Raw genomic sequence first — 27,904 nt, 5'->3', positions numbered from 1 at the left:
TCTTACAAGTCAAATATCCCTAAACAGGGATAAAATCCCTGATGTGGGATATAGATGGGGGAGACACCTAGTGGCTGTTGCTGGAACTACAACACTCTGAATCTGTCTGTGATCTGTGTGACTGTGAAGCTGTCATTGGATGTTTGCAGATTCTGGAAGATCCAGTTGAAGATTATTTTGATGTCACAACAAACAGTGAGTTGTATTTATTTTTGACATATTATGATATTCTATTTTAATAGGTATTCAAAATAATTACAATGAATAATCTTGATTATTTATATGCATCAAATATTTTAGATATTCAATATTGGTTTAGTTTTCTCAGATAATAGTTGCATTATAAACTTATAAGTTAAAAATATAACAATTAAATTATAATGCTGCTCATTAAAATTTTTTTGTACAATATATATGGATATATGTTACTTTAATTGTTAATTATTTTTTATTAAAATACTGTACTCATAACCTGATAACTAGAAATTGTCACTTTTATAAATTAATTTACCGTTTTAAAATGTGTTTCATTTTTATGTTGTGTGCATTTTAGCATAACTCTACAGCAAGGCTAATCATGAATTTTAAATTTAGGGATGCTTGCTGCTTGTTTGTTTTGAAACTCAGCCATTTTGGTATTCCACCCTCCCCTAACTCACCCCTTTATGATGATATTGTGAAGGGAAGATTTTATGATTGATTACTTCTGATTACATAGATTGATGTACATAGGTTGATGACCTTATTTTACAAAGCATCTATGATTTTTTACTACCCTTTTACAACGTTTTTATGTCACTAGTCAAATTGTTTAGACCAAGCTTGATGTAAAATATACATCTTCTTGTAAATTAATGAGGAATAAAAAACATAATCACCATCTATATCTAATCTATCCACCATATCTATCTACAACTATATTTTAAAAAGATAATTTTTGAGGTAGATATTAAAAAAAAGAATATTTAGTAGATAACAAAATATTTGTAAAATTTTTTATAGAAATATAATATCCTTAAAAGAAAACAATCCAGCCCACAATAAATGCATACATTTATAAAATAACTGTGATTGTAATTAATTGGTTTTATAAATCACAAACTAAAATGCTGGTACATCTTCATATAAAAAATCTCTTAACTGATCAAGCAAATTTCATCTATAGGGAAGAAAATATTTATTTCAATCAAAGCTGCTGTATTTAACTAAAACACAAGGCAAATCTTTGTGCGTAAATTTGAGAATCAAACATAAAAATTCATAGACATAGTTTGAAAGTAAAACTGTATAATCTTATTTGTGTGTGTAGTTAGAGTTTTATAAGAGTTTCCGCTATTAGCTACAGTATGACCACAGCACGATGAGTCAGAAGTAGGATAGTTTGCAAACATTGTGGTTCTTATCACATTGTTTGTTTGGCTTTACTCTAGCCACAACAATAAAGAAGTGAAGGTATGTAGCCAAGTAGTCAGAAATAGATTGCCAACTCTGGATTGACCAATTTGATAAACTCACTTTAATTTAGCTTGTTTCATTCATTCCATGTATTTATCACAAAGCTTGACATGGGTAATTGCTTGTTGGTCGATGACTAAGTTAGTTCTACATCTAAGCTATCTAAGCTATAAAGCAGTGCATAACAATTATTGTTATCCACTAAACACTAAACAATGACTAGTAACACATGTATAGGTACAAGTTTAACAATTAAAACAGTATTTTTTTACTATGAAAAACTTTGAGAGAACAGTAAAATCCTCATACATCAATCGATTAATCTAATTATTTATTTGAAACCTTAAAGTAAATCGATAGAAAAAGAAAGAATACCATTTGTATGCTATTTCATATAATTTATTATTTGTTTACTCTCATGAACAAGGACATTTGTTTACTATTTTTTACTTTGTCAATTCAAAATACTGTTTACGTCATTATACATGGGCTTTCGTAGCATTGCTAATAATTGTGTTAGATCAGGTGTTTAATTGCGAATGGATATAGACAAGTGTTAATGTTCATTATTTTAGCCGAGGCTCGGAGGTCAGCTATACTGAGGTAAATAGCTCGATTTTCGGGTTAAAAAATAGTAAGCTGTAACAATAAATTGTTAGTTTTATCTTTTTTTTTTATTTGAAAGGCTGGGATTTAAATTAAACTAAATTAACTCTTAAACCTTGGATCTTACACTTAAGAAAAATTTACTTAAAATTTTGTATTTGTACTTTAAAAGTATTGTTTAGCACTTATCATTAACAAAACAAGCTAATGTATTCTTGTGCTCAGTGGAATATTTTTATTAAAAGTTAACATTTTTTATTCATACGGTATCTATTTGTTTAAAGACATTTTATTCATTATCATTCCTACTATGAATTTTCCTCTTGATGTTTGAGGGATACTTCCAAAGTCACCATGCAGCCAATCAAAACCGGTTTTGTAATTAATTATAAAATCCACCATAATTTAAAAGTTGGAAATGATACTTATTCCTATTTGTTTTTTTTTTTTTCTTACGAGACATGTCTCTATCTGTACTACTAATACAACAATGATTCAAGCAAGTATCAAAAGGGTTAATTGTTAAATAAACTTTTAATCTAAGCAACTCATCTTTCTTAATAGTGTTTGGTCAATTTGCTACAGAATTCAATCAGAAATTCAATTGTCTGCAGAATACTACTAAAATTTAAAATTGAACATTATTTGAATATTATTAATTAGCTTCTTAATTTATTTCAGAAATTATACATTTAATTTGGATGTTTAACAGTTGGTTCTACTGGATGGCAGTAACTGATAATGGCTCAAATAATAAATGGAATTGCAACTATTCCTGCTGGTGAGAAGAAAAGATCATGTTTTGGCTCGAGGTAAGTGTAAGAAATCTTCCATGAAAACTCTTACCATACTTTTGTGCTATCTAACTCAGTTTTTATGACACATTGTGCTGCAGTGTCGGATTTCTAAGAAAACTGTAGTTGTTGTAATCATACAACCAAGGAGATATGTCCTACCTTAACTGTCAAATCAATCAAATCATATAATGTATATTAGCACATAAACATACAGAGATAGCTTTATTTGTCTTGTAATTTTTTTATGTTGTAAATATTTTGTTAGGTGTTTGTTCAGTTTTGCTAGATAATGTCTAACTTGTTTTATATTCTGCAGGTCAGGGGTGTATCACATTTCCGGCAAACAGTTGGTCGACCCAGTGCGAGAGAAGAGACTCGGGTCGCTCACGATGTTACCAACACTTCCGACAGTTAATATACACTTTAGTGACCTCTCGTACACTGTACCAGATCGGAGAAGAGGTACAGTTATAGCTTACAAGTTTTTTTTATAGTTTAAATTAGCGTTCACTTATATCCCTTTTGGGATTTGTAATAAAGAGTTTGGTTGATTAAGTGAATAGAGTTTGTACGATTGTTAACCAATGATTGACCTCTCAAGCCACAAAGTTTATGCCATGAAGTAATTCAACCAAACCATTACTTTCAACTACCTTTGGGAGCATTACTAAAAAAAAATCTTGTACGCTGTATCCAACGTACTAGAGCTCGTGCGTTTCCTGGTGAAGCCTGGGGGTAGTGTTGAATCCCCTACAAAACTGGTTGTGAGCCAATCTAACCGCCCCCAGGCTTCACGAGGAAATGCACGAGCTATAAAACCTAACGATTGGACATTAGGTAACCAGTTGTTAGTGAGGTTGACGTTTGGTCTAAAGCGTAGTTTCCTCAGCTAGAAGACAGCACCATCTATTGATCAAAGGTCCTATTCCTTTCTCAGTCAGGTTTGGTCTGCAACTCTTTAGGAGGTCATTGGTCTATGGCAGACTTTAGTGAGGGAGGTGCACCTATGAAACAAAGGCTTGGGTAGGTGATGCAGGGCCGGTTGTAGACATTTTTCTATTGTAAGCGAACAACATTCCAGTTGTATTTCTACGTTCACAAAATTAGGGGCAAACATGTAAAAAAGTGTTGTGAATCATCGAATGTAATCACTGGACTCAAAAAGTTAATTGTAAGTAAGAGTAAAGAATCAGTGTACGGCAAGCGTGTATGATGTGTTTATGACATTTTAATCACTCACAGCCAACACAATATCAATCACTTCTATTCAATCTCTTGTTTACGTGTGTATTTATTGTTGCTCAGGATCCAAGAGATTGCTGTCTGGACTCAGTGGAACGTTCTACTCCCAGAAGTTGACTGCCATCATGGGGCCTTCAGGAGCCGGCAAGAGCACACTGCTCAACGTCCTGGCGGGATACAAGTATGTACACAACGAAACCTGAACTAGACAGTTGTAATATAAATAAGTTCGGGGAGGGGTTAAATGTAAAACATACGTCCTAAGGAATTTATTCATATTCAATTGCCTTGAAGTGACTGAAGGAACATAAAGAATTTAAGTGTTTTGATATGCGTACGTGCTTTTATTTTTATTGTAAAAAACATTTGGAACTCTAAAACTGTAATGTCCAATACCTTGGCCACAATAACCTTCCCAACTATTCACATTCATTCTTTTCTATCTCCAGTTTCTTCTACTGTCGTCCACAGTCTGATGATGTCCTTCATTACTCTCTTTGCCTCTCATCCTTAGTCTGTCAAGTCAACGTCTACTTAGTTCTTTGGAACACATTTTACAATTGTTAATTGCTATCTCCTTCACAAGGTCTTCACAATCTTCTACTGTTCTACCCTTTGTTAATCCTACTACTAACTGGATTTTTATAGATCTCTCTTAACTGTCTGCTCATTAGTATCTTCAACCTTCGACATCTTGAATCTTGATAGGATCGACTTCCTTATCAAGTTTAATTTATGAAGTTATTGTAATACCTTAGAGAAGCCATCATCACAATTGTAAGAAAATAGAAAATGTATGTAGGGTAATATTTGTACAAAAGTTTATTAAAGCAGTAATACAGTCCTTAGAAAAAACCTGTTATGTTCTTCAATATTGATTAAACAAATCAACCAGGATATCGTAAATACGGTAAATATAACTTTTATATTTCAAAGTTTTATTTACGTACAACATTTTTCTTTCTTACCTAAAATACGTTTTGCTACTCCTTGTACGTTATATCAGCTGAAATGTTAAAGCAACCCGAGTACCGTAACATAGATCAACAACAATCACATAACAATTAGTAAATGGCAGTTCATATTGATTTCAAATTAAATCAATTTGTATTACCATTGAGTATTCGATACCAATAGTCAAATGTATTGCATAATCTGTTATGGCCTTGAAACTCTATATACCTGAACTAAAAATTTGGTAATTTGAAACCTTTAAAACAATTGGTTTCAGTAAGCAGCTCTTTACACATTGTACAGTTTAGTTTTTATGTTATTAATCTAGTTAGTGCAATATATGCATGTGATTAAATTGATGTAATAAAGTTTTAGTCTACCCCTAAAACAATACTGTGCTATTTTAGTTACATTACAACATGATTTAGTCAAAGATAAAGGACACTTAGAAAGACTTTGATGGTTTTTTGTCAAATTTATGAAATTTGAGTCAACATTCATTGAGAACTTTTTTTTAAATATGCACGCCATAAGATTTTGCAGTGTAAAAAAAATGGAAAAATGACCACACAAAAGAATAAAGAATCTTGAAGATATTTAATCTTTTTTACACGTAATTTTTATTTCATTGAGGTCATAAGTTTATCCAACATAGAAACATTTTCATTTAGTTGCATTTTTTTATTTCATCGAACACTTAATAACATCAACACTGCACTAGTGAGACACAATTCCACCCCAAAGAACATGAGAGAAAGAACATGGGTTTCCGTTTCCTAACAATCTGTACTCTGATGTATAAGATATGTAAATTACTCTGTCTGACTTTCGCAGGACTAGAGGACAGTCAGGCTCGGTAACATTGAACGGAATTGACCGCAAGTCCCTGAGCTCATACCGCAGACTGCTGAGCTATATCATGCAAGAGGACCACTTGATGGCCCATCTCACCGTTCATGAGGCGATGACAATAGCGGCTCATCTCAAACTGGGCGACCAGTTCTCTACCAAGGGGAAAGCTATTGTTGTGAGTACAGCCACGTGGTTAGGATTCATGCTAAGAAGAAATTATACGAGTACAACAGTAGGATTTTGAACTGTACAAAACCAAATGAGTAATGACAATTAATAAGTCTCTGGAAATTTTAATATTTTCTTTGTAACTGTGACAGAACTGTCCAAACTCTGGTCTTTGCTATCCTGTTAGTATAATTAACCCTGTCATACATAATTATCTGAGTAGCTGTATGGTGTATAGTGCTTGCCTTAAAATCTGGAGGTGGTTGGTTCAATCCCAATCATGATAGATTTTGAATCCAGCTTGACTTTGGGCTATCAATCAATGCTATCTAACAGCTAACAATAGGTGATCCTTTGACGAGGCTTAGACGAGGGCTTTGAGTGCTCCCCGACAAAAAATGAAAATTGATGATGGTATTAAAAAACTCAATATAAAACAAAATAATCTTTAAGTTACAGAGGCTGATAACCCAATTTTGAGAATAATACAGTAGACTCCTTCTTATCGGGACACCTTTTAACCGGACGTCGGTTTATCCGGACTACACTCGGTAGAAGTGACATCTCTTTATCCAGATAATTTTTATCAGCACATCGATTTAACCGGACTAGATTGGCAGGAAGTGGGCGGTACTGAAACGACTGTTCTTGTGGAAAAGATTTGAGACCAGTTATTACGTGTCTAAATACAATGCTCTCCTAAATTTTAGTCAAATACTGTATAAAGTATGCATTTAAGCGGTCCGTTTTAACGAGATTTTGGGAACGTTAGTTTAAGCGGAAAAACCGTTATCCGGACTGGCCTCGGTCCCAAGGAGTCCGGATAAGAGGGAGTCTACTGTATAACCAAACACCCTCCTTAAATATCTATATAAAAGAATGCGAGCCTATATTAACAAGAACAGTTGAAAGCAGTACCGTACATGACATTTGCTGCAACCTTTACGCTAACTCCCAAAGTGTATAACTAGGGAATCATGTCTCAGTCGCAGGAGGAGGCCACTCTCTGTGGCATATATTGGCAGAGTTTGAAGAAGTAGACAGAATGGGTAAATTGCGAGTGTTCCTCAAATTATGCATCTTGCCCCTTATTCTTTACTGTGTGTGAGTGTGTCCATCTAAAACTTGTTTCTTAACCAAGATTTTGGATTTTGTGTTCATGATATAACTAATCATTTAAGTGTAAACAAACAGATAGCCCTAATCACAACTGGCAACTGAGTTCATAACTAATCCCGTTTTGGATGGAACAAGAAGCCCTTGGATTTAAAGGCGAGCACTACAATTTCTCAATCAGTCATCACTTAGCTCCAGATATGCTTACAGATTATTATTTTACAGGTAGATGAGATTCTAGAAACTCTTGGTCTCACTGATTGCAAAGAGACGAGAACAGCAAATTTATCCGGAGGACAACAAAAGAGGCTATCTATTGCTCTGGAACTCATCAATAACCCTCCTATACTATTCTTTGATGAGCCAACAAGGTAAATAATACAGAAAGTAAGAGATTTAGTCATAATTACTATTGTTTTGAAAGGAGGGAATAATAAAACTAAACTTAAGAAAATAACTTTAGAGGCTAAAATTTAAATAAAACCCCTAATTTTTTTGCAAACGACATGTCAGAATTAACTTTCGGAAATGCACTTATGTTTCTGTACAAATTACTTTTTGAATTTAACATTTCAACTTGTAAACTAGAACTGCTTTCCAATATTATTTGTTCTATATCCCTTGGCTGCATTATTGTAATAATATATATTGACTTTGGTTTAACCTCAAAAGTTAATCGTTTAACAAATTAAGCAGCAAAAAGCTTACGTATTTTAGCTGAATATGAGTACAGGTGAGATCCGTGATTTTTGTTACCAAATGAGATCTGTTGTTTCTTTAGCCAGGACCATTTGTCAAAAGCCCATTGATCAAAGACAGCTGGATAATGCTCAAGTTGTTTTTATTCTTGTTGGCAATAACTTTGTACTGTCAGGGCCGCCCCGAGGGTAATAGACGCCCGGGGCGAGATTTAAATTTTCGCCCCCTCCGGCCCCTCCCCTAACAAAGGTATTTGGGGATTTTGCGTCAATAGACCCAACGTCCAATATATCGATATCAAACGCTTTGCAAGTATTTTTTTATAAATGTAACAACTACACTGAACTAAATTATTGAAAACATTGAATTTACGACTCACAACGGACATCACGAAAAGACTATGACATAGTGTTATACAGTCAATGACTATGAGTAGAAAAGTATGTAAGAATTTGAGCTTTGAGGTTAGAAACAAGCAAGTGTAGGTGGGGCGTGTGGGCGAATACGCAGTATGTTCGAAACGGCACACGGAAGATTTCTCAGGTGCCGTTTGACGTCACTAACTGCAGACGTCACTTTGAGGGAACACCAATACTACAACGATAAGCATGTATCGCTCTCCTAGTGGTAATGTATATAGATTTTTTGAATTGCTTGAACTTTGTCTAAGTTACCTTACAACCTTAGGCCTCTTTGTGGTGATTGGAACCGATCATAATATCAATTTGCTTAGCTCTGACAACTACGCGTCTGATTTTGTAAATTTGATGCGAACTTTTAATATATTCCCTTCAATCATCGAACCAACTAGGGGTCCTGCATCTTTGGACACTTTTCTAACCAACTTGGACAGATGGGACTATGTGGCTGCGGTAAGTGTGGACAGTATTGCAGATCACAAGCATGTTCTGCTGTCGGTCACTACTCCGAATGTGGATCAACATCACCAGGTGTCCTCAAAAGTGGTATCCTTCAGAGTCTACAGTGAGGAGGCAGAATTTAAACTTATAGAATACCTAGAACTGAATGTACATTTCTGGTTTGATGAAATCAAAGCATTGACGGCAAATGATGCTTTCATGTTTTTTCATGTCAACTTCAACATGGCCTTTGATCATTTTTTCCCAATAAAATGTAAAAAGGTGCATGTTGGCAAGTCAGGGGTTTCTAAAAGTAATGGTTTGCCTGTTGTTAAGGACTGGTATACCCCTGAACTCTCTAGGCTAAAGAACATGATAACTTTAGTTAATGATTTAGTTAGTGTAAGACCTGATCTGTCTAACTTGCTTAAGCTGCTTAGAACACAATACCGTAAGAATGTGAGGGATGCAAAGATCAACTCAAATGCCGCATACATAACAGGGGCTTCCAATCCCTGTAAGGCGGCCTGGAATTTAATAAATCAAAATAGACCTCAAACAAAGTCTGATATTCTTGATCCGTCTTTTGCATCTGCTGATGAATTCAATTCGTACTTTGTTGAGTCTGTTGAGTCCATCTTGTCAACCATTCCAAATGTAACGCAATCCTCTCCTGTGATCCTGTCAAGCATACCTGATGGTGCACCTACTTTTGAATGGAAACATGTATCGGTCCAAGACATTATTAATGCTGTTATGGGCTTTAAACTCTCTAACAGTAAAGATGTGTATGGCATGACACCTAATCTTTTGAAACACATTGTGTGGGCACTGGCACCTATACTAGCCCATTTGGTTAATGTATGTTTTTTAGTTGGTATTTTTCCTGCTCCATTAAAAGTCTCTAGAACTGTGCCTGTCTATAAAAAAGGGTCCCGTGACAATGTTGCAAGTTATCGACCAATATCGTTGATTCCTGTATTTTCTAAACTGTTTGAAGCTATTATGTTTGCTCAATTGTACGACCACCTTGAAGCACACAGCCTTCTGGTGCCTGGTCAATTTGGCTTCAGGAAAGCCAAATCCACTATATTGGCTGTTGATTCTATTGTACAATTAATTGTTGATGCTTTTGAGTCTAAGAAATCTACCTCCGTAATACTTTGTGACCTCTCTCGCGCTTTTGATTGTGTGTCACATGAAATTTTGCTCCTGAAATTGGGAAAATATGGCCTAGAAGGCAGTGCTCTGAGATTGGTCAAATCCTACCTCAGTGATCGCCAACAGGTTGTAAGTTGGAATGGTATTACATCTAAACCATTAGCTGTAAGACACGGGGTTCCGCAAGGTTCCATTATGGGACCTCTGTTATTTTTAGTAACAATCAATGACCTCTATACCAGACTTGAAGGTAATTGCATGTTGTATGCTGATGATACTTCCCTTATATCATGTAAAGCGACCCGTGAACAAGCAGAGCTGTCTGTTAAGAAGATTTTTGAGTCAGCCTCAAATTGGTTTGTTGACAATAAATTAGTGCTCAATAATGAGAAAACACAGTACATAACATTTAGCCTATGTGATTCCCAGATTGTTCCTTTCCAAGAGCCTGTCAAACTCCTTGGTATAACCCTTGACCCCTGTCTCAATTGGAAAGACCACATAAGCCAAGTCTGTACTAAACTAAGTAGAGTAGTACATCTTTTAAGACGTCTAAGTGACCAATTGCCACAGAGTACCCTTAGAATGTCCTTCTTTGCATTTTTCCAACCTCACATATCCTATGGGTTAATTTTGTGGGGCCACTCACCCAATGTCGAAAAGATCCTGCGACTGCAAAAGAAGGCAGTAAGGATTCTCTGTCATGCTCACTATAAAGAACACAGTAAGCCCTTGTTTAAGAGACAAAGAATTCTGACAGTTGTAAATATGTATATATTCCAATGCCTTGTTAGTATTAAGAACAGCATGAATGACTTACATGTAACCAGTTCAGTGCACAATCATGACACTAGGTTTAGTTCTAAGCTTGTCATTCCTCGGTCCAGGACTGATAAAAGAGCTAGGTCATACCCTGTTTCAGGAATAAAACTGTTCAATCACCTTCCTGGTCATGTGAGAAATCTGGAAAGAAAGAACTTCCAAACCGCAATACTTGATTGGCTGATTAAAAATCCTTTTTTCAAATTCAAAGAGTTTTTTGAAACTGTATTTAGTTAAGTTTTCCTCTGAACAGCCTGTTTGCTGTTTTTGCATAGTGCATGCACATCTTTTGCTTGGTTTGATTTTTAAGTCTTGATATTTATTTTATTTTATGCTTGTACATTGACATAGCCTGTAACAATGTTGTTGTTGATTGGCCAAATAAATTCATTGTATTCATTGTATTCATTGTACGGGTTTGAGCCATCGGCCTCGGTGGTGTAGTGGATGGCGTGGTGAGCTGATAATCCCGACGAACCGGGTTCAGATCCCGCCGGTAGCACTAATTTTTTGTCAACAATTTTTTTCATATCAGCAAGTTTGGTTGGTTTGGTTAGGTTATGACAGTTTAATTTTATAATTTAAAAAAATATAAAATTGAATTTTAGGCATTTATAATTTTATTTTATGAACAAAACTATTTTTTAGATTAGTAAACCTTCATTCGAATTTTCCTTTATCAGCACGTTTGGTTAGTTTGGTTAGGTTATGACAGTTTAATTTAATAATAGAAAAATTATAAAATTGTCTGTTTCTTCAGACGCAGCAGTTAGTGACGTCAAACGGCACCTGAGAAATCTTCCGTGTGCCCCACCGCAGTATGTTTGTCTCAGACTCGCAGTATTGCCAACAAGTCACATGCCAGACGTAAAAGTAGTAATAGTACGAGTTGTAGGCTATATTAAATAACACGGTATTTATTTTATAAACAAAAGTAAAGGTATAGATTGCCTTTTCTTAGAATAGTCATTGATTGATTGATTACATGTTTACGAGTTCCCCTAAAATATTTGTTTGCCGTTTGCCGATAACGTTGTTAAATTTTAAACCTTCCATGGCGCCCCCCTAGCCACGGCGCCCAGGGCGATCGCCCCGCTCGCCCCGCCCTCGGGGCGGCCCTGTGTACTGTGTCAATTAATGAATTTTTTCCATCACTTTGTAATACATGAAAAACAATAGATGTTTATTTTCAGTGGACTGGACAGTTCGTCATGTTTCCAGTGTCTGTCGTTGCTCAAGACGCTTGCTCGAGGAGGAAGGACGATCATCTGTTCCATTCACCAACCCTCGGCCCGGCTGTTTGAGATGCTGGACAACTTGTATGTGTTGGCGGAGGGCCAGTGTATATACCAGGGTAGAGTGCAGGGCCTTGTACCCTTCCTAGGGTCTCTAGGACTAGAGTGCCCCAGCTACCACAACCCTGCTGACTACGGTGAGAAATACTAATTCTTTGCATTGTTAAGGAAAGCACAAAAGCCTAGATTTTCAGGATTTTTGTAGGATATCAGGCTTGCCTGCAAGAAAGAAACAAGAAAAACTGTACGCACTACACAAAAGTATATATAAGTATGTATATATAAGTATATATCACTGTCACTTTGACCTCACAGAATTTTTAATCGAGGAAGATTTGAGTTGGGAAGAGAGATCAACTCAAACCTACCAAACCTCTCTTTTGGATTTAGAGAAACTCACTATGAAATCTTTATTAAACAAGTTTTGAATGCACTTAAAGTGGTTTAAATACCTGCAATACGTATGTAAACTTAATCGTTAATTTTTGTATATAAAATGTGTAAATAGTTCTTTTTGTCTCCCTGATGATGCCACACACTGTGGCGAAATATATTGGAGGATTTTAACTTCTTTCTGCAAGAACAAAGGCTAAGGTAACAACAGTTCAGTAATTAAATATTCTAGTTCTTGCCACTGGGAATACATCAAATAATCTTTAATTTTTGCACTTGAGGCATCAACTCAGTTGCTTGATTTCGTAACAATCAATTCGTGATTGAGTTGACTACTTGTAGACCTACATTATATTAAGAACCAAAATAAGTTTCCACAACAGCAACAAAGAATTACTTATCGTTGGTATTTAAACCATTTTATGTATAATTCTGAGTCTACCCAACTTTTTGGATCCACATTACATATGAATGATTAGATCTATTTAGAAGGTATTTGTATTTTCTATAGAGCTGTAAAATAATTCCTAAACTTATTACAGTGATAGAAATAGCGAGTGGGGAGCATGGAGATGTAATTCCAAGAGTCGTTAATGCTGTCAAGAATGGACAATGTGCGGCCTACCTTGACTGTGACTCCAAAATGGCTGATGGTTCGTATGACAATTTTATGAAGTAGTAGCTATATGAGTAGCTCAATCTCTGAGTTCATTTATTTTTCACTCTGAAATGTTTGATCTTGAATTATAGCAGTTACATCAAATGGCAGTAGAGTTAGAGTTGGTGTTAAACAAACTTTTTAGCTGAATGAAACCAATTTCACTATCCAGAAGGAGTAAACAGTAGTGATAGCATTTGTAATAATTATTTGTCTAACTTCAGGAAAGGAAAAGTATATGAAAGCATAGTCACATGTACCATGTCAGTGCCTATAGACCACTCTACTATACTCTATGGTAAGATGCATGTCAATCATAGTTCTTGCTCTTAATGTTGTATTTATTTTTAGATCCAGTCAATGGAGTTGTGATGTCCTCAGAAAGTAGTTTAGAGGAAAGTTTTTCTTCTTCAGCCTTTCCTATATCACATTTCCGGCAATTTTGGATTCTGTGGAAGAGAACACTAGTGTGCACTGTTAGAGACATGGTAATTGATTTGTACAATTGGTACTGTATTTATTAAGCAGACTATAGGTAAACCGTTTAGAAAGCGTCCTCCTCGTAGCATTGGTGCGAGAGAGAGATACCGAGCTGTGGGAGTGAGACAGACTATGGCTCTTCCCCCACTCCGCTGCCGCCAACCCCCAACCTTCCCGAACACCGCGCAGTGATACAACACAACACAACACAAACACAACCCTGCAGAGTGCAGTGTACTCGCGTACTGCTACCGGACCGGCACCTCGCTCTCGTTGAATACAATGATACAATAATTATTTCCTTTTGAACTACAATAATTCTTTGGGACTAAGTCCATCGTTAGGTAACACAACACACATAAATATAAATAGCTTAAGAACACTAATATAATAGAATAGACTAATGATTCTCACGGACTACCTTTATAGCGATATATATGTTGATCAGTTATTGGAAGAACTTAAGCTTTGATAAATGTGAACCATATGTACAGTATGCATCATATTGAATGATATTGATACAAATTAATTTGTATAATTTTCAGTTTGAGAATAAAATAAACGACATACCTTAATTAATAGTGAAAACCAAATGTCGACGATCTAAATATTATCTCTATTCCGAATCGGTAATGAAATCACTGATATCACTGTCATCCTCAGATTCATTTTGGTTTACTGAAATTATCAGTCTGTCGATTTCATTGTCTATTATATGGTCTTTTTCCCAGTAATCTTGTTCGACCTTTTTGACATGTTCACAACATTTCTTCCATTCTTCTGCAGTGTATGACGTAAACAGACTGTCACAAAGTCTCATTTTTTGGTCCAATGTCTTTGCAGCTACATCTTTAGCAACCTGTATAAATAAATACTTTTTAAATCCCATACGAACACGTAATTTCTTTACATTTTACGTTGGTTTTTATACTGTTACAATTATATATATTAAGCCTACACGTACTATAATTATTAATTATACTAAATACTATAACTTGTTATTATAATTCAAACCAATTATGTGTTATAATGCTATATTAATATAGGAATTCCCGTAAAAGGTTATGTGTAGTTGGCTTAATACTGTTGTGTTAAAAAGTACTTTTAAAAAAATATATTAAACGCACTCCACCTATTTTCATATTGCCTCTTCCTCGACAACCGGATTGGAGTTATGAAAACAATTTTAATACACTTGTAAAATATATGACAATAATAAAACATAAATTAAGCCTACCTGTCCTTTTATAGCTCCCCATACCAACTCAATGGGGTTGAGGTCGGGGTGATATGGTGGCAGTCGCAGCACTTGATGTCCAAAATTGTTAATAAGCTGGTCTATTTTGTACACCGGCTCCCTCTGGACGTTTTGCACCAACATCAAAAGTTCTACTTTGGTAAAATTTTCGTCATAGTCAATGTTGTGTTTATGAAGCCAGTCTTGAATGTTCTTCTTCAAAGAACCACTTGTTGGTTTTTTGTCTTCCTCTACGCAATGGTATTTTGCATTGTCCATCACTATAACGCTTGGTTCTTCAAGATTCGGCAACAGTTGTTTTTCAAGCCATTTATTGAAATTTTCATAGTTCATGGACTCATGATAATCGCCTGTTTTTTTATGTGCTTTGAAAATTGCCAAACTGTCCCTTACAAATCCATTTTCACCGCCACCGTGTGCAATTATCAGCCGTTCGCCTTTCCCAACAGCCTTGGTTACGCCGGGTTCCTCAGGACTTTGCCAACATTTACTTACTGTATGGTTCGCATTAACGTAAGTCTCGTCGATGTAAACAATTGGAAAGCCTTCTGATCTACATTTCTTAATTTTTTTCAAATATCGAATTCGCCAATCAACGGTTGAAGGGATTTCTACCAATAGTTTTCTTCTAGACTGGCATCCAACCCATTTAAAGCCCAATTGTTTTAACACAGATATTAAGTACGTCCTTCCACATGTTAAAATGTCTGCTTCCTCAAGAGCTGAAATGAGTGTCTTCACAGTAGGCAATTCTTTTTTTAAGATGTACATTTCCTGTATTTTCCTTCTAATAGCGGCTTTAGTAAAATCATCAACTTCAATTCTTTTTTTTCTTTCAGTCTTTTTGCCTGTAGGTGTAGAAAAGGTCAACTGTCCTCGGATTTCAATCGCTCTTTTTCCCTCACGAATAATTTGTTTTACGAGGGTTTGCCCAATACCTGTAGCTGTTGATGTTTCCTCGGCCAAATTAAATGTCAAATCATGTTCTTTCCTCATACCTTTCAAGTGTTCTGCAACTTTATACACAATTTCTCTTGCCTGCTCTCCAAGAGGTCGACCAGATACAGAAGAAGATTTTGATGTCGCCATTACGTTTGTCAACAAACACAGGTCATATACCAATCTACCACAATTTCAAAAAACGATTTACTATTAAATAGCTACCGTAACTATAAAATAACTGAACAAAACTATTCCTACCTACTAAACTATCACTAACTATCACTAAATATTAACAATTATAAACGTTGTTGCAACTTTCAACAAAATGAAGGGGGAAATCTCGAGACATAAAAAGAGAGTCCGCGTGGAGGATTCAGCGCAGGGTCGTACTGACTCGTCACAACAATGCTTGTCAACAGATGTTAAATCACGATTATTAAAACAGAAACGGTATGTACCATAACTAATGATGTCACTAGCGTAAACACAATTGAGCATTACCATTGACTATACATTACCATTGACCTGTTGGTATATTAGTCAATGGCATTACTTAAAAGGAACTGTGAATACAGTTATATAGTTATTGTTGCGAATTTCCCATATAGGGCTTTCCTCTGCAATGATCACATTTCCATCTTTCCTAGTAAAAATTGTAGCACTTCGGCTAACATCCTCGTTCATCTTTGGTAGGAATGTGAATCTTGTAGGCCTAGGTGTTCTTCATTATACAGGCTAATAACGATAGTAAATTCTTAAAAAATATTATCTTTATTTCTTTTACTCGGTGGCGTTCTATGACTTTTATGTTTCATGGGTTCTTTCAGTGATTAATTTCTAAAGATTTAGTTTTTTGTAGGACGCATTTCTTTGAATTGCAGCTTAAATATTAACAGCAATTAAATTATACAGCTGATCAAAATGTAAACTAGGGTTGCTTTCAGATAGGTGAAAGCCAGTTATATGGTGCAACACAAATAAACAACTCGATCACCTACTTATAACCTACACTTTACCTCCCTAATCTAACTTTACTTCAAAACTTTTAATGTAGTCATGAATACTCATAAACCCCGACCTACCTTCCCCACATGCCTAAATTAGATCAGTGTTCAATCTGCGTTTTATTAATAAGTGTAATATAGCTGACTGCACCGTCGATGTAATTCAACATAATATAACCTGTGATGTATTATCGGATTAAATATCGATTTCGATGCGGTTCGATATATCGCTTATTAAGTCCTGATTTCTAACATTTGCTGTTTCTGATCAGCTGGCAACACAAATAGGTTCCCAAGAAAGTAGTCACTGGTCCGTATCCCTCCGCTCCTTGTTTATGCTCTGCGCATTGAGAAAGTAGTTCCGTATATTTTCTCGATTTTCAGTGAGTTCCGCGCCTTAAAAAAGTGTTTTAACGGCATTTTCTTGTTTATTTAAATCATAGGAATGGTTTAAAAACGTTTAAAAGAAAAGTCTAGAAAGTTTGGAAATACCTTATGATTCCCTTGTTTACATTTTTCTTGTAAACAAAAAACTGTCATATGGCTACTTTTATCCCATAAGCCTAATGTTAAAATTTGAAAAAAATAGATCCTGCAGTGTGAAAACGGACGTTGGCGGAGAGGGGGAACATACCCTCCCTCAACGTTACCTCCCCTACATGCGCTAAAAATTTCGCGCAGGTCGTTTTCTAAACGGTTTACCTATAGTACCTCTATTTTTTCAAGGAAAATTACTTCCATCTCTTTATAAAAATAAACAAAAGTGAGTTTCCAATTGGTCAAAGAAAAATTTTGCATATACACAAAAAGTGTAGTTATTGATACACAAAAGAAATAAATGCAGCTCTTGAAAGTGTTTGAGTATGCACGTTCATTTTCGCTACATTTTTATCTCTGAATCATTTTACCACTGAACTTTTACTATACAAGGGCCATCTAGAAAGTAAAGTATAGCAACAGAAGTTTGGCATTGGTGCCAATTGGGGCGGTTCTATTGCCTCCCTTGGATCAAAGTGTTCATACACTCAGTATAGAAGCTGGTCTTTGTGATCAGTTTTTTTTTTTTTTTTTTTTTTTTTTTTTTTGAGAAAAATTACAAGCCACTTGAAAATGATTGTCAGGTTTGAGCTCTTTATGTCAAATGATCGAAGGCTGGGTGAAAAATTGTGCACTGACTTTAAAAATGGCTTAAAACTTGGTTTACACTTTTGAAGTAGCCTTCCAGCAATGTCTGTGTTGCAGCAAGTCTCTGTTTTTGTGATCATCCGTTAAAATCTTTGAATCCCACGGGGCACAAAAATTAATTGTGGTGACCAAGTTTTTTGCACAATTTTATGCACCAGACTCTGTAAAATTTGGAGAAAATGTTTTCCATAGTTGTGAAATGGCAATTTCCGCAGATTTTATTGTTGACTTTCTCTACCAGTTTAACAGTCACTACCCTAACGGTCCTGATTGTGAACATTGGTTCGGATATTTTTAAAGTTAATGCTCCACTGTCTCACACAGCCTTCACTCATCCCTTTTTTTGCCGTAATAATTTCATTTCACTTTTTTGCCAACAAAAACTGATCACAGAACAAACCTCACAAGCGGTATTTGCAATGGCAGCGGTAATTCTAACACTTCACTGCAGAAAAAGTACTAAACATACAACACGCACATTCTTGAAGCTGAATGAGCGCTGAGTGCTGGAAAGGAACGCTTTGATAATAAGATGGCGGCGATAGCACCGCTCCAAGCATTGCCAATGCAATATGTCTGTTACTTTCTGAATGGTCTTCGTAGCTGAGTAACTAACTGCCCGCATTTAAAGCCTGGTAAATAGTAGATTGCAGTTCAATATGATGTTAAATTAACAACCAAACACCTTATTTTTGATAGTTTTAAACTGAGTGCTGCTGCTGCCTTTGATCATCGTTATTCCAATAAATGGTTCTGACTTAAGTTCTTGTTTCTGTTATTAACAAGGCTTAATTTATTCGAAATTAGTTCTTGATAATATATACCTGCTCATGTATATCAAAATCCAATCTAAATATTGGTGTGTTTATATAACTATTGACTAAACACAGAACTATATTCTGTGTACAGTCAATGATATAACTCAGATCTAATATTTTGGGTGAAATCAACTATATGTCACATTTCAAACATAAAATGATCATACTTTGCCCTTATACTTTAGAAAACACTAAACCTAACAAATATGAAACTTGTTACTACTATGGTACATAAATGATTCAATTTGAGATATATGTGTTTCAGTCGCTGTTCTGGGTTCGGCTCTCATCACATATCATTTGTGGATTGCTCATTGGGATTATTTACTATCAGATCGGCAATGAAGCCTCTAAAGTGGTCAGCAACTCAAGTTGTCTGTTTTTCACTGTTCTCTTCCTCATGTTTACTGCCATGATGCCTACCATTACAACATGTAAGTAGTGTTGTATACAGACTTTTAATTGTGGACAGAAATTTCTTGGCGGTTCACTAAATTTTTATACTTAATAGTGACAGCATAACTTGTAATTGACAAAGCCATATCGGTAGCTAGATTTTGGAAAAACGAAGTCTGATTTCCGGACACGGAAAGTAAGTACTTGTAATTGAAAGTTTACCTAATCTTGAAACAGTCAAAAGGTCATCAGTAAATCTTGTTTGTGGTTAACTACCTTGTAATATTAATTCTCACATGGCTTTTAGTTGAGGGATGCCTCCAATGTTGTATATGTTTTCTAGATATGTCGTAAATCTTTAGGTAAACTCTGAACCTTTGGTCCACATTATTACCAATGAACCAAAAGCCATTTATGATTGGCGGGATTCGGACCCGCAGGCTTCCAGGACGGATAGCCTGTGTTCTTATCACTAGAAAGATCACAACCACAGGAATTCAAGAAACCAATTTTTTTCTTGAAAAGAATGTCAATGTATATTTTGTCTCAACAAACTGTAGTAGTGTGTTGACTTCCTTTGCAGCTAACATGTTAGTACAAAAATTCTTCAAGTCTCAAAGGCCATCAAGCTCTAGCAAACCTAATACACTTGGAAAATACAACATGTTTTAAATATTAATTCGTGACGGTATCGGTATGAATGTGCTTTTGACTGTAGAATGTTTTTCATTTGCAGTTCCCATGGAGAAAAAGGTTTTCATCAAAGAACACATGAACCACTGGTATTCTCTCATATCATTTTACTTTGCAAAAACCATAGCTGACATTCCATTTCAGGTAATAATTACTTGTGGTGTACAATGTTTATTTATAAATGTGTACTAATTAGATCTACTCTAAAATAAAATTAGTTTTGTTCAAGGAAAGGCTCTAGGCCAGGATTTTGAATTGTAGAAAAAGGAGGATAGCAGCTAATTACTACTCTAAATACAGTAAATCTGAATTCCCATTGACAATGCTATGATTGTTTCGTAACAAATTAAGAGTCTTCATCACCCTCGGTCTAGTTGCGTTTTGGGAAGGTTGTGTGGGGTCGTTATGTGCGCCATTCTGAAAACATCGTAAACACTTGCCTACTAAATACGCAACTCTGTATCTACACACGCAGAGCGGCAAATTTCTGTACCTTTGTCCATTGAACAGAAAATATCGATCTTATTGATCTTTCTATTTCGATTAGTTCTTAATTGTCTTTGAGAGTCAAAAATAGCGATTCAGCCTTACAGTTATGGACATGTGTGTTTATAATATCTGTAGCCTTTATTATTAGATGATGATATGTTGTTACTTTTCAATTGCTATAAAATAGCAATGTTTTGCCCTGTTTAGAGGGTTGATGAAGACTCTTTGTTTTAAAATGTTTATTTAGAAAGAACAAATCATACGGCTAATAAAGCTATAGACACAGAGGCCTATTTACTTAACTTACATCATTAGACTTTAATGGATAAAGAAAACAAGTCACACAGCTTTTATTGATATTCTAACCTTAAGTATCACCTCCTAAGTAAGTAGATAAAATAAGCTTTAACTTAGTTGCTAGACTGCATCTCTGTCCATAAAAAGTCATTTTCTAATTTCTAATAAGTCCAACAACTTATAAAGGCGTATGGATGGTAAGGCTTAGTTTTATACATATCAGACATTTAAGAGTCAATGCATTCACAGTATAATTTAGTTTCTTTGTTTGTGTGGTAAATTTGATTGTTTTTTCTTCTGTGTAGATCCTTTTTTCTTCAATATACGTAACAATCGTATATTTTCTCTCGTCACAACCAAATGAGTGGTTCCGTTATCTGATGGTTCTGGCTATTGGTTTCCTAGTCTCTTTGGTTGCTCAAAGTCTCGGGCTCTTCATCGGGGCTTCCTTAACAGTAGAGGTATGACCTTAAAATATCTATGATAAAAATGTTTCTTGTATGAAAAACACTACCTAGTTAAAAACTCTAGATGAATCATTGTTTTGGTGAGAAAATAATAGCTTTGGTGAGAAAATAATAGCTTTGGTGAAATCCATTTAATTTGTAGACCCTCCATTTTAGTAATACTTCAGAGATGTGTTGTCCAGATTTACTTTGTACATACTAAGTCACAGATTTGATGCATTTGGAGCACTTTATCTTGATTTTATATTACGTTACTAGTCCGGAAAATAGGTGTGTACCGGACAAGTATGGTTGTTATGATTGCCATACGAATACGGTAAACATATTTGAAATGAAATGAAATTAAATTAAAAATTCTTTATTTTACCAGGCACTGTTAGGGCTACATGGCCCTCTCTTACACTTACCCCTTTTGGGACGATTGATGTTCGATATTTTTCGCCATACTACTCTAAACTAACCTTGCAATAAAAAAAAACTGTATAAATTCTCACTGAGAATTTGTACAGAGTATGACTAAGTTGTTTGCGTAGCCTTGTTACTGACTAAGATCAGTTGATTTATAAGCCAGTATCATTTATTTAAAGTCCAATGACAAATCAACAAAAAGCTACTGACTGCCTATTCTCAGGATCGAACAGGCGACCTTTGATTGTTAGGCAAACACTTTAACCTCTCAGCTACCCAGCCGGTCGTATCCATGCCTAGAAATATCTTTATAAAAAATAAAAATAGTAATTAGTATCTCTTATGATTTAATGAAAAGATTTACACCTCAAGTATAAAATTTAAATAGACTATACTAAATTGAAACCTTGACATTTATTTATAATAATTATTTTTTTGGAATTTTTAAGACAAAACCTAGATGATTTGGAAAGAGTGGTTTTTTATTGAACCAACATTTTTAGATTCCGGAACAGAAATCATGATTTTAAATAATAAAAGTCTGACTCTTTAACAGTGCTGCCATATCAGTTAACAAAAACAACATTATCTATCTCAACTCAATACAACGCAATTGCAAAATACCACGATACACTTTACTTTTACTTTTTTCATGCAATGCAATTTCAAACATGAAAAATTAAAATAAAATCACCTTTATATTGTTGATTGAAAATTAGAGAAATCTTCACGAAACCTTTCGAAAATACCTTATAAAATTGTAGTGTGAAACATGGTACCCACACATCCTTGAAAACATTGTTGTACAAGGGGGTTAAGTGACACATTATTCAATATTAATTTTATATCCCCCTTTATTGCAAGGGTTTTTTTTATGGTACGGTTGGCAAACACTTCGTATGGTACTGTAAAAGATTTTTTTGTTAAACCAAACTAAACACTATAACACTACAAGTCAATACAATGTTTTTAGTAAAAAACAAAACCAACGTCACAAAAAAGTTCTGTATTTATTTCCCCAAAAACACCTGTAGCTCATAACAAATGCACCAAAAACACTTTAATTTACTTTGAATGTTTCTATGGTAAACATTCATGATACATAATAAAATTATCAATACTCGTATGACAACCCCCAGTCATATAGTCCCAATAGTCGTATCATACTAAAAATAGTCATATAGAAAATAGTTATTATAGCCAATCAGTCCCGATTTTTCTATGAGCAATTTAGCGACGTTTCTAAACAACCATTTTAAACATTCAATACTGTAATTTTAACTAGAACTAAATACATAATTAACTAAACGTTTCCAAAAATATTTTGTGAAATGGTAATTGAACTGGTACTTATAGTGTCTGAAAAGTTAATTATGCACTAATTTATCCAAACATAGAATAGGTTGTTATTTTTATCAGCGAGTTAAAGGAAATTCTTACAAGACAGACCAGTATGTTTATTGTTACATTTTCGTAGCTAATTATAATCAATTTTACAAAAGACATTGTACCTACCATATATTTAAAATTTTCACTCAAACGTCTGTTTAACAATATACATACCAATAATAACACAATACAAATAACAATATATTGACATTTTCTAGAGGCTTGTTTCACTCGAAGCGATTCCTTAACAAATCCAGTGGCCTTCCTTGACCCGTTTACTGGTTAACCGTTTGGTTAGATCCATCAGTGCGTCGTGGCTGTGGAGTATAGATTGGATATCTGTCCATAATGTCCTCATTTCGCTATCAGCAGGATCTATCACAGGATCCCCGTTACCTTTGTAAACCTTAAACATATCCTCTAAGTCTCCTGAAACCACACAGTTGAAGATGTTACTAAGTTCAAATCTGGTCGGCATATAGACTAATAGCTCAACCTTCCACAAATCTGACATCTTCTTGAGTGATATTTCTTTGTACGCTATATAGTTTCCATTTTCCATAAAATGCAAAATGGCGACGAGATTCATTTCCAAGTTGTAAGTCATCTTGTGTTTGTATATTTGGAGTCCTTCAGTTTTCCATAAATTTGGAACATCGTATTTTACAGGAGATGTTACTTCTTCTGATTTTGTATCCTCATGGATCAGTTTGAAATTAGTTAGAGCTGCCTTGAATTCCACAGATTTCATGCCAAACCGCACCTCGTCTTTTATAACAAGAAGAAATGGATCAAACTCTTTTGCGATCTCCTCTTTCAAGACATCTATCACTTTTGGATCTCCAGACTTCTGTTTCATTGACGCCACTAGTTCTTCACTCAAGCCATATCTGTTCTGAGGATCTCCAGCAACTGTTTCCGCCAAACACAAGAGAAATGTAATGAGACACCACACGGCCAGCATCGCGTCTTCTCTCTGACTAAACATAACGAGTGCCGAGCAGATACAGTTTAAAAATTGATCAATAATCATTAAATGTGCAAAACAAGATACACGTATGCGAGCAACTTACACCTGTTAATACTTCACGTGTCATACATGTGCGAATAACAAATTAAATTGAAAATTTATTGCAGCAATTTAAAAAATTAGGTCACATTTCTCAGCCAAATGGAATATTACTAGCTGTACCTGTCCTTCACAACACAAAGTCAATTCGCTGTAGACTAACGTAGTCGTTAAGGAGGAGAATTTGAAAACATTATAAGTGAAATTGAATGAAAACGTACTTTATTATTACAGATAAACCTTGTTATATTTATTTGTTAGATATGTGAAAAATAACTAACTTCATGATTCAATTCAAAATCTAAACAAAAACAATCAACTGTAAGCAAAAGAATTTTGTAAGCAGAAGAACATGTGATGTCATACATGAATGGCCGCAATTTGTATTAGTACATTTTAGAAACTTATACTTTGTGCGAACGTTTGTTATATTAGTTACAAATAATGAATTAAGTTTGAAGTCAACCGCCTAAGGGGTTCAAAAGTTATAAATACATTTGTAAAAATACCATAGACAGACAGACAGAAAACCAGTCATTTTAGACCCATGTTGATTGATGGTTTATCTTTGTTTTATTCCAGAGAATTTGTATACACACTGTATAAATCCTATACTAATACGAGTAACGTTATAACGTTATTATAACACGAGACACTGGATAACGTATAACATATTTTTCTTAGTAAAATCTTATTTACGCTAATCTTATTTAGATCCAAACATAAACATTTTAAATGGTTTTCGAACACCCCTATTTGTGTAACGTTAGGTAAAATGAAGCATTTGGTATGTTGAAACATAGTTCGGTTTTAAGTAGTAACCAATCTACTAATAAAATAGTATTTTTTTTAATTATTTGCTTATGCTTGTATTGATATTTAAGAAATGTAGGTTTCAATTTGCTTCAAAATGGTCCTGATATTATGTCGTAGCGTTTACCTTTTGTGCAAGATCTTCAGTTCACAAGATCGCAAGATTTTGTATTTTTAATTTCTGCCCTTGGTAGGTCAAGAGGTTGGATCAAAGTTTATGTTTTTGACCCCTGGACTATATTGTTAAGACAATAATAGGTTTTACATACCTCTAATAGTACATCACACTTGCTCCAATCAATTTGACTATTTGATGGCATGTATGCTCATCATGAGTTGTTAGACATGAGTTGACTATGACTAAAAGACTTAACAATCACTACTCACTTTTAAGAGAAATTATGTTTTTGTTTATTGATTTGTTATGACTTGTTGTCAATTATAATCAGCTGGTGTAAGGTACAGAGAAAACATTCAATAGTACATTAAGTAGTGCCGTAGTTCCTAGCACTAGCGCTGGTGTCTAAGGGGGAGTCCAACACTGTTCCTCTTACCCATATGTAGGCTACTACAACGCTCGTGGTGGAAGAAGACCCTGTGCCCTGTGCAAGGAATTTCCGCAGAGTGTTTGCTGTTTGGGCTCTTCATTGTTCGTCACAAGTATATTTCAGGCACAGCATACCAAAGCTGAAGGTGTGCGGGTGTCCTATAAGGGTGTTTCCTCTGTACCTTACTTTTCTGTGGGGTAGGTAAAAACGTATTAACTGAGCTAAAAATATTTATCTACGATTATCATAAAGTGTTGTTATTTAATAGTAACATATAAAGAGCATTATATTAACCTGGTAATTCTTCGTTTACTACTTATTATATATTCTTAACATTTTCATTATAAGCTTGAGCTAATGTGTAGTTTGGTGTACTGTGCATTTTGTAAGTTCACAATTTCAAATTTTTCCCTTCAATGAACGAACATGAACAAATAATCTTTTGCAGAAAGGAGTATACATTGGACCTGTCTTGAACGTGCCAATTCTACTGTTTTCCGGTTTCTTCGTCAGCATTAACAGTATACCTGGTACATTACGTTGGCTGTCTGAAATCTCATACATCCGTTACGGGTTTGAAGGCACAATTCAGGCTGTTTACGGCTACAACAGAACCAACCTTCATTGTTCAGAACCTTACTGCAACTTCAAATCTCCGGTGAAATTCCTCCGAGAAATGGACATGGAGGATGCAAACTTTACAACTGATTGTGCAGCTTTGCTTGTGTTCTTTCTTCTTTTAAGGATTCTCTGTTACGTGGTACTCAAGTGGAATTTGTACTTACGGAATTAGTGTGATTGCCTTTCATGATTAGATGTTAAACTATGTGATATTGTACCTAGTATGTATAGGATTTGAACACTTTTTAAGACCAATGTTTTTATACCAAGTGGAAAAAAACCTTGATACACAATCAAAGAGGAAATTGATTTTTAAATTTGTAATTAATGGTTTGTACATCTTTTTAAATGTATAAACTTTTATAACAGGCTTTTTTGACTAAACAACAACTGTTCATATGAATGATTAAAAAGATAAAACAGGTCAAAAGTGTCTAAAAAGTTAACAAAGATGATGTTTTTTATCCAGAAAGAATTGTATTGAGTATTGATTCTTTGTTTGTTTAGTTATTGGCATTTCAAGGTAGCGTAAAAGAAATTGTGCTGGTATTCGTAGTTTTTAGTCAACTGATTTCCCAAGCTAAATTTACTCAACTGTTTGAAATATTACCTGAAATATAACATATTGACAGTAGAATAGTCAACAGTTGTCCGTGAGGAATGAGTCAATCAGGTACATTTCCTTATGTGTACTACAAAATGCAGCAGTTTTAGTGGTTTTTTTTATTGGTATTTTTTTATGTGTATTATGTATGTAAACCTTTTTAAATTGTCAATATTATTGATGAAGCTAGCTCAAATAGATTTTGTAGGGATAAGAGCTGTATGACAGTGAAATGTTAGAAGTAAAAAAATCAAAGTTTAATAATAACAGATAAATAGCATATTTTGGAATGTTAAGTCAGTGTTTAGTCTTCCAATAGTAAGTCATAATAAATCAGAAGTAAAAGTCGGTGTTCATCAGTTTTCTCATGAGTATTCTGTTGTTTAGTGAAACCGAACAGTATTAAGTATTACCAAAGTATAAAGTAACTGAGTATTAGATTTTAAAGTAACAGTGTAGTGTATTCTCAATATCACTTATATTAGCCAACATTTAAATTTACCATACTGTTTAGAATGTAATATATAAAAATTAAATATCCAACAATTGTGTTCACTATTTTATTTTTTGTAAATACTTAAATTAAAAAAAATGTTATTGTATTTTTGTACCACTGAAAACTATACCAATAAGCTTTGTACATGAATTTTGAAAAATATTTTCCATATCAACTTATTTTTTTCATCAAATTTTAACTTTTTCATCTTCAACAAGCATTAATTTTCTGTTATTTTTTATTCTTATGGTGTTAATGATTCAGGATTCCAGACATACATAATCTGGGCCAAAACAAACTTCAAAAGTTCAGTTAAATAACGACCAAAGGTTTCACTTTTTAGCGAATTTTCCATATAGGGAATAAGCTATTACCGTAGTACTCATAGTAAGACCTGGACCCGGGACCGATTTACTTTTTCGTTTTGAGGTCCCTAGAGGCCAAAAACACCATCCGTTCAAATTCATATATATATATATGTGTCCGTTAGCGCGATAACTCGGGCAAAAATGATCCGATTTTCATTAAATTTGGTATAAACCTGTAAAGCTACATTTATTCGAACGAGTTCGCGAACCAGCATGATCGGACTATGGGAACGGGGTTTTATATGGTTTTATGGGATAAAAATAGGTTTTTCCCATTTTTGACCCTAAAAACACAAATTTTTGGAAAATACTTTAATTTCTTACTCAACTATTAAGACTTTACAAAAAAAACACTTTTACCCTCCCTGTTGCAGCAAACCTAAGTACTCGTTAAACTAATTCTATTTAAAAAGAAAATAAATGTGATATTTTTATGGAGGCAATTTAGTGTAAATCCGATCAGGTTAATGGAAATTCGCTT

At 34.5% G+C, this 27,904-nt stretch overlaps 1 protein-coding gene across 2 annotated transcripts; it reads left to right on the top strand.

The window, feature by feature from the left end:
- The first annotated feature begins 117 nt into the window (after window positions 1–117).
- LOC128985656 (ATP-binding cassette sub-family G member 1-like) lies at window positions 118–27,198 on the top strand. 2 transcript variants are annotated; one of them, XM_054405408.1, is made up of 13 exons: window positions 118–195; window positions 2,774–2,873; window positions 3,175–3,320; window positions 4,164–4,281; window positions 5,889–6,081; window positions 7,416–7,561; window positions 11,926–12,164; window positions 12,963–13,073; window positions 13,430–13,566; window positions 19,031–19,199; window positions 19,898–19,998; window positions 20,946–21,101; window positions 25,783–27,198. In XM_054405408.1, exons 2-13 carry the CDS (start codon window positions 2,803–2,805, stop codon window positions 26,125–26,127), a joined length of 1,932 nt encoding a protein of 643 aa, XP_054261383.1. In that variant the 5' UTR covers window positions 118–195; window positions 2,774–2,802; the 3' UTR covers window positions 26,128–27,198. The 2 variants fall into 2 exon arrangements, with proteins under 2 accessions (XP_054261383.1, XP_054261384.1); XM_054405409.1 differs by lacking the exon at window positions 118–195 and adding an exon at window positions 2,039–2,058.
- Window positions 27,199–27,904: the final 706 nt, after the last annotated feature.

This window comes from Macrosteles quadrilineatus, unplaced genomic scaffold (genome assembly GCF_028750875.1).
Source record: "Macrosteles quadrilineatus isolate MER2022 unplaced genomic scaffold, UCM_ALF_1.0 Scaffold_2__2_contigs__length_208266976, whole genome shotgun sequence".
Lineage (NCBI taxonomy): Eukaryota > Metazoa > Arthropoda > Insecta > Hemiptera > Cicadellidae > Macrosteles > Macrosteles quadrilineatus.
The sequence above is the reverse complement of the archived record's forward strand: the minus strand, read 5'-3'. Positions and strand labels throughout refer to the sequence as shown.

Coding starts and splice junctions, on each gene's coding strand:
- LOC128985656 (XM_054405408.1), top strand. CDS start 2,803: ATGGCTCAAATAATAAATGGAATTGCAACTATTCCTGCTGGTGAGAAG. Junction 2,874..3,174: donor AGATCATGTTTTGGCTCGAG/GTAAGTGTAAGA, acceptor TATATTCTGCAG/GTCAGGGGTGTATCACATTT. Junction 13,567..19,030: donor TGTGCACTGTTAGAGACATG/GTAATTGATTTG, acceptor TATGTGTTTCAG/TCGCTGTTCTGGGTTCGGCT.